General features: G+C 43.9%; 1 protein-coding gene across 1 annotated transcript in view; it reads left to right on the forward strand.

Moving 5' to 3' along the window:
• The first annotated feature begins 246 nt into the window (after window positions 1–246).
• Window positions 247–12487, forward strand: part of gcn1 (GCN1 activator of EIF2AK4) — a 76666-nt gene continuing 64425 nt past the window's right edge. The window contains exons 1-15 of the mRNA XM_080739320.1: window positions 247–292; window positions 1671–1773; window positions 2329–2392; window positions 3082–3213; window positions 3959–4067; window positions 4762–4860; window positions 5552–5686; window positions 6381–6558; window positions 7224–7298; window positions 7578–7706; window positions 7918–7968; window positions 8082–8180; window positions 9843–10016; window positions 11302–11454; window positions 12370–12462. Of these exons, the coding sequence (XP_080595446.1) occupies window positions 275–292; window positions 1671–1773; window positions 2329–2392; window positions 3082–3213; window positions 3959–4067; window positions 4762–4860; window positions 5552–5686; window positions 6381–6558; window positions 7224–7298; window positions 7578–7706; window positions 7918–7968; window positions 8082–8180; window positions 9843–10016; window positions 11302–11454; window positions 12370–12462 (1612 nt within the window). The 5' untranslated portion in view covers window positions 247–274. The remainder of the gene's footprint in view (window positions 293–1670; window positions 1774–2328; window positions 2393–3081; window positions 3214–3958; window positions 4068–4761; window positions 4861–5551; window positions 5687–6380; window positions 6559–7223; window positions 7299–7577; window positions 7707–7917; window positions 7969–8081; window positions 8181–9842; window positions 10017–11301; window positions 11455–12369; window positions 12463–12487) is intronic.

The raw sequence follows: 12487 nt of genomic DNA on the forward strand, positions 1-12487 counted from the left end.
TGAAAACACAAATTGACATGATTCCAAAATGCACTGATGTGATGATTGTGCTGTCAAACGATGAAACTAATTATGGAATCTAAGAAAAGGTTGTGGGGGTCCCTGCTTCATCTCTCTCTCAAGGGGTCCTTGGAAAACGTTGAAGACCCCTGTTCTACATGCTTGTTCAACTCACACGCACGCAGTCAGAGAAGAACCCACGTGGTGGCTGCGCTGCAGATGACCCGGAGGAGGTAACGGTACAAGTCCTTCCTGCACCACCAGACCCGGCAAGATGGCAGCGGACACGCAGGTTTGTGCTTCTGCCGTTTTAAATTAGGGCGCTATCCTCGCACGGAATTGTCAACCAGGCGCCGTAAACAAGTAGTCCGTGTCATCCCGAGCGATGTCCGCTGAATAACGTCGCTGTGCTTTCGCGTTCAACAGAGCTTTATAGCCGCATTCCCATAACAGCTAGGTTGCTAGCAGGCTCGCTGGAAACCATAGGGCTAACAAAGTGCTACGTAGCCACAGCAGCCTCCCCACATATCATCATCATCAGCGTTATGATGATCATTCTCATCATTGATGATGAAGCACACTGATCACTGATTGACTAACTTGCTGCAACTTGGCTGCCAAACCAAAGCTCGCTGTCTGCATTCTATGTTGCTGATCAGTGATGATTGATGACACTATAATATGATTTGCAGACCATGTTGTGAACTTGCTCTAACACATTGTTTCTCAAACTTTCAAATTTCAAGGTCTCTCCTTAACTCTGACAGTGTACAAATGCGGGTTCATTTGGTTCCATTTGTACACTGTCAGTGTTACAGACTTCTATGGGTCTATGGGTCAATTTAGACCCCCCTAAAGGAACCCACAGAGTCCCTGGAATCCACTTTGAGAACCACTGCTCTAACATATGAAGTTACCTGGTGACGAGCCAACCGTACACAAATATAGCAAGTCACACTGTTGAAAGGCCTTTAGAGGCTGTAGAGTAACCCTTATTATACTGTTTGGATATATCACTGTAGAATTGACTTGCATACAAGTACCTACTTTGGTCAGCTATTACTTTGCTATATAAATAGCCCTCGCTTTGAATAGCCTACTTGTTGGAATACCAGTCACTTCGCCAAAAATCCAACTCGCCAAATCAACTCGCTAGGACACCTCGCCAATGAGCAGGGTTGTCAACATTGGACTGTCAGTCCAGGAGAATCCAGGAGATTTAGGGGGTGCGCGGAACTCCCAACAGGGGTCTGGTGGTCGTCCCCCAAAACCTCTTATCAGATAAATATTTTCCTGTGTTCTGTTGAATTTTGTGTATGTTTGATACTTTTATCAGGCTTGCTTTACTAGCATGGGTACAATTTCAGCCTTATGTAGGTGTACAAATTTGATGACTGAAGCAAAGTAAGACATCCTTAATAATGACTTCTCATCTGGGGGTCCTCCCCTGGAAAATATTTAACATAGTAGATGTAATTGCCAATCATCCTGGCAAATCCAGGAGCATTGACAAACCTGCTCAATGAGCGTGGATAATTTGGCGAGTTGGATTTTTGGCGAAGTGACCGGTTACCACTTGTTCACTGTATTGTGATTTTAGGCTAAATGTCCAGCAGGATCATGCAGTTCACTAGAATAATTACATCTAAAATAACTGATCGTTATTCCAGGTTTCAGACACACTGAAGAAGTTTGCTGTGAAAGTGACTTCGTCCAGTGTAAATGAACGCAAAGAGATTTTTGGAGAACTGAAGCAGTGCTTGAGTGGCAAAGGTGAGAAATGTAATATAAACTATTTCAGGGGTCTTCAACAGGGGGTCCGGGACCCCTAGGGGGTCCTCAGAGTAACTACAGGGAGGTCCTCTAAATCTTTGTGTGATAGGAACTTGTTTTTTTTCCATCTTTCTTACATTAACCACTTGAACCCTAGCGTCCATATTCTGAGAACTTTAGCCAAAAATAGCCGATGCGAGGCGTTGTGAGCTGGTACATCGGCTATTTTCGTCAAAGAGCTTTGGAGAGGAAAAAGAGCAGACTAAGTACAGTGAAAGGACAAGTTTATTAAGTATTGACCGTTCAAGTGGTTAAATACCTGAAAACACACATTAACATGAATCCAAAATACACACTGATGATCATGCTGTCAAACAATGAAACTATATCTATGAACAGATTGTGGGGGGTCCCTGCTTCATCTCTCTCTCTCTCTCTCTCAACTAAGGGGTCCTTGGGCTGAAAATATTGAAGACCCCTGAACTACTTAATTTCTACCTTTCACTACCAATGTTGTTACCGCTGCTGATTGTTAATAAACATATCGTCCTTTAGAACTCCCTGAGCCTGCCATCAAAGGACTGTGCAAGCTCTTCTGTCTCACTCCACACAGATATAGGTAGGTGGTATGGATTTCCGGTCATACATAAAAAAATAAAAATAAAACATTTGTACTTTTCCAGCACAATAGAGAGTTTGAGGATTTTTTTGGAGGTGCAAGGAGGAAATTGACATCTTCCTGGTTCCCTCAACAAAAGCTTCATTATTGCAGAAAATAAGCTCTTTGGCAAATAAAAATTCATGATACTTACACGTTTTGTTCAGGAAAATGATCCCCATTTCGGCATTTGGGCTGTCACGATATGCCTAATCCACGATTCGATTCAACCTTTGATTCTAAGGTCACGATTCGATCCGATGCGATTTTTTAATACAATATAGGATATACTATTTTTAAACCTCCTTTTTCAGCACTGAGAGCTATATGACTATACATTTAGGCTATTGTCTTGAAAAACACTTTTTCAATAAGTCACTTTTATTTGAATAATAACAAATGAGATTGAGAATAACAAAAGGTTTAACATAAACAATATGAACTTTGGGTTTTATGCCCTAACAACTGACATTTCCATGCACTGAAGTGAATCGCGATTCGGGTTGTGATTTCGATCCACTGAATCGAACGTCAATTTCGGTTCGATTCGAAATCGTGACAGCCCTAATCCTCACACATGCTAAAAAACACTCCCTTCTGAAGTTTAGTACTACAGACTTTGGCATTGAGTGGTAGATTTATTTTCTCAGGGATGCTGCATCTCGAAGAGAGCTCCTGTCTGTGATTGCTCTGCTGGCTGAGAGTCAACCTGACATCGTGGCAACCAGCCTCCTCCACTGCCTTGTAAACAGTGGGATCATCAGCAAAAATGGAGAGCCCAGGTATGATATTTAAGCTTTTTTCAGTAACAAACAGGGGCATAGTTCCGCCGATTTAAAATGATTCCAATAGGGAACTAAAACTTCCTATGGTTGGCCGCTAGTTGCGCTGTTTTCCCACCCGGCCGGTCGCAAAAAGAATTGTTCTCCATTGGACCCCATTCATTTTCCTCTTTCGTTTTCTAACCTTAATTAACATTTTCATAAATACTTTATGGTTCCTATCGCTAGTTAAAAATTGCCTTTCAATCACCATGATATGCGTTTTGTGAAAACACGGTCCCATTTATGTTAAAATTGATGATAAAGTTGCGGGGGGCGTGGCCAACTAAGCTGATACCAGCCGGCTGTGTTGTTCTTCGTGTGCTGTATTTCGGGAGGCTCCGACCACATTCTCCCATGTATCGCTGCGGTTGCACATGACCGTTGGCAGCCAATAGCCTCCTCTGATCGCATTCTAACCCTAACCCAATCTATGATGGCGACACCCATGCCAAGGACCCAAAATACTTAATTTGCGCTGCATAGAAACCAATGGCTTCTCACTGTCCATATATTTTACGGTCTATGGTTCCAAAGTTACAGGCTGTCCACATGGGCAGTGGTCTTGTGTGCTTAAATCTGTCAATCAATCAATCAGTCTGATCAGTGATCATCATTCAACAGTAAATATCAGTGTCTCCAATTCCAAATAGGTTGTAGAATGGCTGGTGTATTGACGTTCGATCACATGGTGTTTTGTTTTCAGTAAGTGCACCGCCTCGGCAGCGTTTACTGGCTTGGCGTGGACCTGCCTGCTGGGCCGCACCGCCTTTTCTTCTCCAGAGAAAAGAGAAGGACCGGTGTGGAAGAAAATGGTAATTTCAGTCAGACAACTCTTGGATTTGATTCATAATCTATATTTATTGAGCATAACTGAGCATAGATATATGAAGCATAGTTTGCTAGGATTTTCAATTACCTGACTCATTGGCTGATTGATTCCAAAATTCAACTTCAACTGCAATGCCCAAATTACATTAATAGAATTGGCAAATAACAGTCAGTGTAGGTACATTGACAGTTGACTAGGATTTATCTAATGTGTTGTGTTGACTTTACTAAGTAGATGTCACTGCTTTTCTGTATTTTTCAGATGGAAAATGTGCTTGTAGCTAACTGTGGTGCAATTAACCAGTAGCTATGCCCCTCCCCTAAAAGCTTTTGTCCAATGCTAGCTTAGCAACCGGCAGCTTGCCAAGGCTGTTGCCAAGGCAAACCTTGGCAAGCAGGAAGTTATTCTAAGCTAGCTTTGGACAAAAGCTTTTTGGGAGGGGCATAGCTACTGGCTAATTGTTTCATTACCACGTTCAACTTGGTTTCCTTATTTTGGGCATATCATTATAGCCAAATATATGTCAACATTTTTCAGACATTTTCTACGCAACACGCTCCATTTTCGCTGAGTATATTATGTTAATCATACATGGTCTCTGCTGAATAAACAATAACAAGTATCCGTTTCAAATATTTTTATTAAACAATAACAAGTATCTTGTGGTCTCCTCACAGGTGGAGGTCCAGAGTCTTCTTCTGGCAGAGGTGGTGGGAGGAGCGCAGGGCACTGCCCTAAAGTCATCCATCAAGAACCTCTATAACCTCTGGAAAGAAGTGAGTTGCAGTTTCACATTGACTCTGAAATCTTTGCTTCTCAAAAGGTTTTTAAGGGCGAAAATAGTTCTTACCTTGGTCATGAATATGTCGAAGAACATTAATTAAATCTTAAATCCTATATGGTTGACACCGGACTGCCTCTGGGCTCCCTCAGGAAATCGTGCTTGCTTGAAAGAATTCCCTTAGAATATGGATCCTGGGGTTTAAGTGGTTAAGTGATTGATCATTTAAGTTAAATTAGACTTTTGTCGCCAGAGGGCATATTCACCCCCTGCATTTGACCCTTCCTAACTGTTACAGTGTGTTCACACTACAGGCGGAATGCGAATGGTGAAGCAAACTTAGTTCAAGTTGGGATATTTCAGCTTAAACAAATTGGCGTCTTGTTCACGCTGCCCAATGTTACGTGCCAATTTGCATCAAAAAGTATTTTTGCCTCTAGTGTGAATTCATGTTCAGAATCAACACGTGGGGACCAACTCTAGCATCAGTGCCATGCTCAAGGGCACTGGCAGGAGTATGTCCCTATACTCCCTAACATGCATGAGTGTGGATGTGGGAGGAGAGCGGGAAAACCATTTAAACTCATGACCTTTTTGGGCCCAGCCCAGCAATTCATAACCAACCGTGATAAATGGAGAAAAGGAGAACTATCTCTATTTTGACCTTTTTGTTCTGTTTTCACCAGAGCCCTGGACTGGTTGACGAGTACTTCAGCACCTTGTTGAGCCTGGAGCAGAGCCCCACCACCCTGGCTATGCTAGGGGTGTGTCTGGACTTCTGCACGGCACAGAGAGACATGGACACCATTGAGAAGCATAAGGTAAGTCTTTGTTACCTCTAAACGTTTCTCTTGGTCTCATCTTTAAACACCGCAGGCAAATGTGTCTTGGGAGTCAACAACAGTCACACAATGTTCCGAGTAGGGATGGGATCAGAATCCATTATCCTGGGGCAGAACATTTGCCAAAAAAAAAAAGTTCACAATCGGCTATTTTTTGGCAAAGAAAAAGACTGTTTCAAGTATGAAGTTTTAAGTACCTTTTACCAATGATAGAGGGTTTAAGTGGGGCAAATAAAAGGTGAATTGATCCCAGTGCATGACGGAGGACGATATCGCGATAAATTAAATCTCCACGATACGATTATCGTGAGTGTTTTTTATCGCGATTAACGATAATATCGCTTATCGTCCCATCCCTAGTTCCAAGGGCACTTGCCTGTAAACTGTAACATTTTATAAAGGGGTCATTCCCACCGGGCAAGATAAAGATAAGAAATATCTCAATTGAAGTTGATGGGAGTGGATGGTAGCGTCCAGTGTGGACACACTAGCATCCACTTCAATTGAGTGTGATTGAGTGTTTGAGTGTAATTACATCATAAGTTGCACATTATTCATATTGCATGACTACTTTGGCAGCATAATTATGCCTAAAAAAGCATATGCTAAAATGGCTGTGGTGTAGATCCATGTCTGTATTTGTTGATATGGTCTAACCTTTTGCTGTTTTCAGAACGCCCTGTTGGATCTGTATGTGAAGACTGTCGTCATGAGCAAGACCAAGCCACAGCAGCACATCCTGGACAAAAGTGGCTCCTTGATGCGCCACGCGTCCCACGCTGAGTTTAAGGAGCTCCTGCTGCCCGCTCTGCAAAAGACCGTGCTCCGCAGCCCTGAGAACGCCATGCAGAGTGAGAAGCTTTCACCTCCCTAAAATACTGTTAACCACGCAAACCCTGGCATCGCTGATTTGGGCATGTCGTTATAAGTGAAAAGTCTTGAATATTCCCTAGGCCTACAGTATATGCTTAATAATCCCTATTCACTGCCCGCCCACTCAGCACATTTCTCAGCAACTTCCTGGTGCTGACGTCAGTTTAGAAGGGTAAAATAACACGGAAATTGCTGGACTTAAAGCCAACAAATCATTATTTCGAACGGTAAAGTAAATTATAATGCTTTGTGCCTTTTACTATCTTTTGTCCTTGATCATGCTAGCCATATTTTTTACTGTACTATTTGGAAATTGGATTAGATTTGCGATTTCTGTGTTAACTCTATGGGCTTTTAGCAGGGTTTTGCCCTTCAAAATGTGATTTCAGCACCAGGAAGTTGCTGAGTGGACGGGCCGTGAATAAAATTTACACAAGCCAGTGTTGTGTGGCCAAAATAGGTCTGCAAGCTCACAAATGTTGAATTGCAATTCGTTGTGAATTTGTAGATCGTAGATTAGACAATAGCCGATCCTGTCCAGTCCATAGTGAATGCTGATACATTACTCTAGCTTTAATTCAGAGATGAGCAGCTTTGCAGACAACTAACCATACTGTTGGTATGAATCTTGTCTCTTCCTCAGCCATCTCCTGCTTGGTCGCCTCAGTGACTCTTGACCTCAGTCAATATGCCATGGATGTTGGAAAGGCCATCGCAAGTAAGACCAATATAGAAGTCAAATCTCTCTCTCTCTGTGTGTGTGTGTGTGTGTGTGTGTGTGTGTGTGTGTGTGTGTGTGTGTGTGTGTGTGTGTGTGTGTGTGTGTGTGTGTGTGTGTGTGTGTGTGTGTGTGTGTGTGTGTGTGTGTGTGTGTGTGTGTGTGTGTGTGTGTGTGTGTGTGTGTGTGTCTGGATTAAAGCACAATGGAAGGTATTTGTAAATGCCTAAATTGTTTGTTTGCATAGCAGGTGTATATTGAGTGTGTTTAATATTTTAGGCCAGCTGAAGGCTAATAACCCCCAGGTGATGGAGGTGGCAGTCCAGGCCATGCAGAACCTCAGCCAGCAGTGCAGCGACCCCTCCGCTGTCCAGGACATCGTCACACACCTCTTCAAGATCCTCGGAGGTGAGTGGCAAATCATTCATATTGTCATCATTAATTCATTCAGTCTGGGTGTGCTTTACAGCCCAGAATGTGATCACTTCACTATATTCCTACATTGCTTCACTTTGGTGTCATGTGTCAAAACATAGATTTCCGAGTTCGCAACATGTGATATAAATTAAGCATTAAAGTCAATGGAAGTCATCATGTCACGCTATGTTTATGGTTGCAGGGTCCGAGGGGAAGCTCACCATTGTCGCCCAGAAAATTAGCGTTTTGTCAGGTAATAGGATTTTAAAGTGCTTTCTTCTTCTTCGTTGTCCATCATCTTTCACAATCATATTACAAACATTGATGCAACTATATTTTAAGTTGTGCTGCTGGTATGATTTGCAGGGATTGCCAGCTGCAGCCACCATGCCGTGTCGGGAACCTCCAGCCAAACTCTTAGCTCTGATGTTGCTGTGATGTTCATTCCTTATCTGCAACAAGAAGGTACAGGATCGTTGCTTGTCACACATGCTTAGCCCCTCCCCACCCTTTATGGTGCATCGTCTGCTTAACTAGTTCAGTGCCAAACGACTTTCAGATCAACTATCTCACTATGGACTTCCCTGCCAAACGACTTAAATCGACTTTTACTTAGGAAAAAAAAAAAAAAATATATTATTATTATTTTTTTTTATTTTTTTTGGACCCCATTTAATCTAGTAAACATGATTTCAATCGCGATTTTGTATGTTCCACCCCCATACAACCCCATCTTTCATACAGGGCAGCCATCTTTGCTTACATAACATGTAAAACATAATGGCTATTCTCTCAAGAATGCCTGAACGGATTTCCAATCTGATTTTTTTGTTTGAAAGCTGTGAACAGCCTGCACAAACATGGTGCATGATCTGTGCATGGGCGTGCATGATCTGTGCACTATAAATTACATGGAAGTCTATGGAGATTTATGGCAATATGTGCCAAAAAGCCCATATTTAATTGGCAGCGAGCGAGTTTTAAAGGGAGGCGGGCCTGAGTCAAGGAGGGATGGCTCATTAACTCACTTACTGTCTCTCCCTTTGTTCCTCTCTGCCCCGCCCGATAGTCCAGAGACTTTAATATGCTTTAATCGCTATAAAACATTTAAAAGTAGAATCGCTGTTTTATCGGAAATCGGTGTCTAATCGCCCGACCGGAAGTGCTTCCGGTCGCATTTCCGGTCTGCGCCGGCTATGATTTCCGTATCCGGCTCGGGGGCGGGACCATGGCGCAGCTACCGTTATTAATTGGTAAAAATGTGTGGGAACCCTGTATACTGTGCTGAGCTGACTCACTGGATTCCCAAGGCCCCATACTTAGTTGACCAGCTTCCTAAGGGCTCTATGCTAAATAACAAAAATAGCCAATCTACAAGCTGTCAGCTTGTACACAGACTATTTTCAGCGAATGTTCCACCCAGAATAGGGATGCTATGGTTCAACTGGCTAACAGTTTCCCACGAACGCTCATCTGAGCCATCTGCAGCGTGAATTATTTCCTCCTCGGGATAATACAACACACCTTTTATTAACAACCCATTTAGGCCTAGAATTATCGAATGCTTTAACCAGTGAAAAATAGCAGATATACAAGCTCACAGCGTGGCACCGAGTGCTGCGCTGCGAGCTTGTAGATTTGCTATTTTAAAAAAAGTCGTGAAACTGTGTGCAAATCTTTGAATATATGTATTTTCAAAGCGAACGTTTGTTACTCAAATTTTGCTTCTGGGTGGTCCCTGGAACTAAATATTTTGAGATGGGGGTCCGTGGCCAAATACATATCATTTTTGGGGTCCTTCACATGAAAAGGTTTGAGAACCACTGACATAGTAGTCTCTCAAGAACAGACTGAGCTCCAGTTGAGTGAAAAGGACCTTTTCTTTGACGATGGCTAGCCAGATTGCTGACATTTTCCAAAAATCTTAGAAGGATTCAAGAGACACTTATAGAATCGGGTCAAAATTCAAATTTTCACGATTTTTCAAAAATAGCAGATCTACAAGCTTGCAGCGCGGCACTCTGTGCCTCTCTGCGAGCTTGTATATCTGCTATTTTTCAATAGTTAAAGCATAAAATAATGATACACAAATAATGTGTACCCGTTCTGAATGTCCTTTCTTTTCAGTCCATGAGGGGACCCTGGTGCATGCCGTGTCGGTGCTCTCCCAGTGGACTAATCGTCTGACGGTGGAAGTCCCCACCGCCCTGTTGGACTGGATGAAGAAGGCCTTCACCCTCAAGACCTCCACCTCGCCTGTCCGGCACGCCTACCTGCAGGCCATGCTGGGGGCCTTTAAAGGTCTGCCTGTCATTCATGCTGTTTGTACTGTCTGAAACGCCTTTAACACATCGGGTGCCCACGTGGTGTCTACGCGTCAATCTCTTTGATCTTTACGAGTGCCCAACGACGCGTTTGACGCGTTGTACAGTAAACTATACTGTACTGTAGCTACTGCACTTGGCTACCGCGGTGATGAAACAACTCCATTTCCCAACATGCAGCGCGCAATTACGTCACCCGGACGTGCTGAGTGGCTCGTTGACTTCCTGTTTACCGGCTGCACAAAAGTGCTGTTTTCTCCGGATTCCCTTCCTTTTTTCATTTTTTTCTCAAAACGGCAGCCTCTTCTACATGCCGTAACACAAACACTGTGGCTTAGAAATGATAAAAAACGGTCCTGACTGAAAGAAAAGATTTTCGCGAAATAAACAGGACATACTCGGATTACTTTTCTCGCCAGTACTCTCGCCGGTAGGTAAAATGACGCGTTGCCATGGGCACCAGCAAATTAGACGTCAGAGATCACGTGGGCATCCGATGTGTTAACCACTTTCAGTCTGGCATCCCTGTTTTGGTAGCCTGGTTCCAGACCTTGAATTGCTAGCCACGCCCCTTTAAGAATATGTTTTTGCGATTCATTGGGTGTGTTTTTTCGCTTCAACTCGATGACGTCGGGGCTTGTGAGCAGCGTGGGGGGGGGGGGTTTTCCCATAACTCATTTGAGATTCCGAGTAACCCAGCGCCGCCGCCGGACCGTACCACACATTCACAAACATAAACATTGCGTCGCCCGCCGCGGTAACATTTGATCGTATCGATCTCGCTATGAAACATCAGTAGCAGACATGTTTTGTAGTGTTTGATTACTACTTACTATTCGTAGTGCCCCTATTCTGCCTGTTTCTTTGGTTAGCAAGTAGCAAGCAACAGGCTAGCCAGCCACATAACACCAATAACAACTACGTCATACTACTGTTGTGATTGTAGATGGAAGAACTTTCAGACTGAATAATGGAGTGAAACGAAATGTCATTTCAGGCTGAGTGTCAGGTTACTGTTTTGGTCATGTGACAAAACTGACAAATAGACAAGATATAAGCTCACAACACGTTGAGCTTGTAGATCTGCAGTTTTCTCTTTTGAATAGCGGAAATGGCATAAGACTGATTTTGCTGGGCCGTTCCTAGGTTTTGTTTTGTGCACGTCTGCGTGAGTGTGAAGTAGAGTGCTGCTGAAAAAGAGCACTAAAAAAGATTGAGTGTAGATGATGGCCTCAATACTGTGCTTTCCCCCTGGTCTCTAGGTGACACGCTTGGACAGGCTTCTGAGCTGGTTCCCCTGCTCCTTCACACAGTGGACAAAGCTGCTGCCCAGAACTCTCAGCAAGCTCTGCTCTCAGAGGCCGCGGCTGCTTCTGTTCTCCTGAGTCGACTGGCTCTGCTGGAGACGCTGACAGGTTTGATTGATTGATGTTTTTTGTTGACAAAAATGCATATACATGTCATGAACATACTATATGTGCATATATGCCAAAAGGAAGTCTATTTGTTTGGGGCTTTTATGCCTTTATTGATAGGACAGTCAGGGGTTGACACTCACGCCTGCCCGACTGCCCGGGACAGGTCAATATTATGGTCGGGCAGGTGAAGTTTGCTACCAGGTTGCCCGACAGGGCAAGTGCCCATTTTGAGTAACATAATATAAGATATGTTTCGTTAGCCTACTTGAACGCTGAACGGGGCTATATAGACTAGTGTTCCGCCTCTCTCTCTCTCGCTCGCTCCCCGAGTCCCTCCCTCCCCACACACACTGAACGAACGTTGTGCAGTGGGAATGTGGGATAGTTTGCTGTGACATGAGCTCCCTTGAAAACCACTATACTACAAGCTCACATTATGCTAAAAAAGACGTGCATCGGACACGATGAGCGCTCAGCTGCAACTAATTAGAAATCGCGCGATGCAACACGTAAAGCGACATGCCTCATTGTGTGAACATGAAGTGACTGCTATGGTGAAACTAGTCTTGAGTTCTCTCAATCCCCATAACAGGCGCAGGAGTAGCGCTAGGTAGAGTAGCGCGTGTGTGTCTTCCATGACCCGAGGGCAAGTAGAACATGACCTGTACTTGCCCGACGGGCAAGTGCCTCTGAGACCTAAGTGTCAACCCCCTGGACAGTAGACTGACAGGAAATGGGGGGAGAGATGGGGAGTGACACGTGGCAAAGGTCGCCCGGATCGGGAATTGAACCGGCGCCGCCACCTTTCATCCATGCCTATGTGGCAATGCCTAACTTATGGAGAGGAAAGTCAGAGGGCGTGCATTGACAGGGGATGATTTTGAGCTCTTAATTCTTTTGCTTGTGTTGCAGAGAGTAAATTAGCTGGCTTTTGGAACTTGGTCTTGGATGAGAAGAAGCCGCTGCTCACCACCGAGAAATTCCTCTCCCAGGCCAACGAGGACAGTAAGGCAAAATGTTATATTATGGC

The sequence above is a fragment of the Nannobrachium achirus genome, assembly GCF_963921795.1.
Source record: "Nannobrachium achirus genome assembly, chromosome: 12".
NCBI classification, from domain to species: domain Eukaryota; kingdom Metazoa; phylum Chordata; class Actinopteri; order Myctophiformes; family Myctophidae; genus Nannobrachium; species Nannobrachium achirus.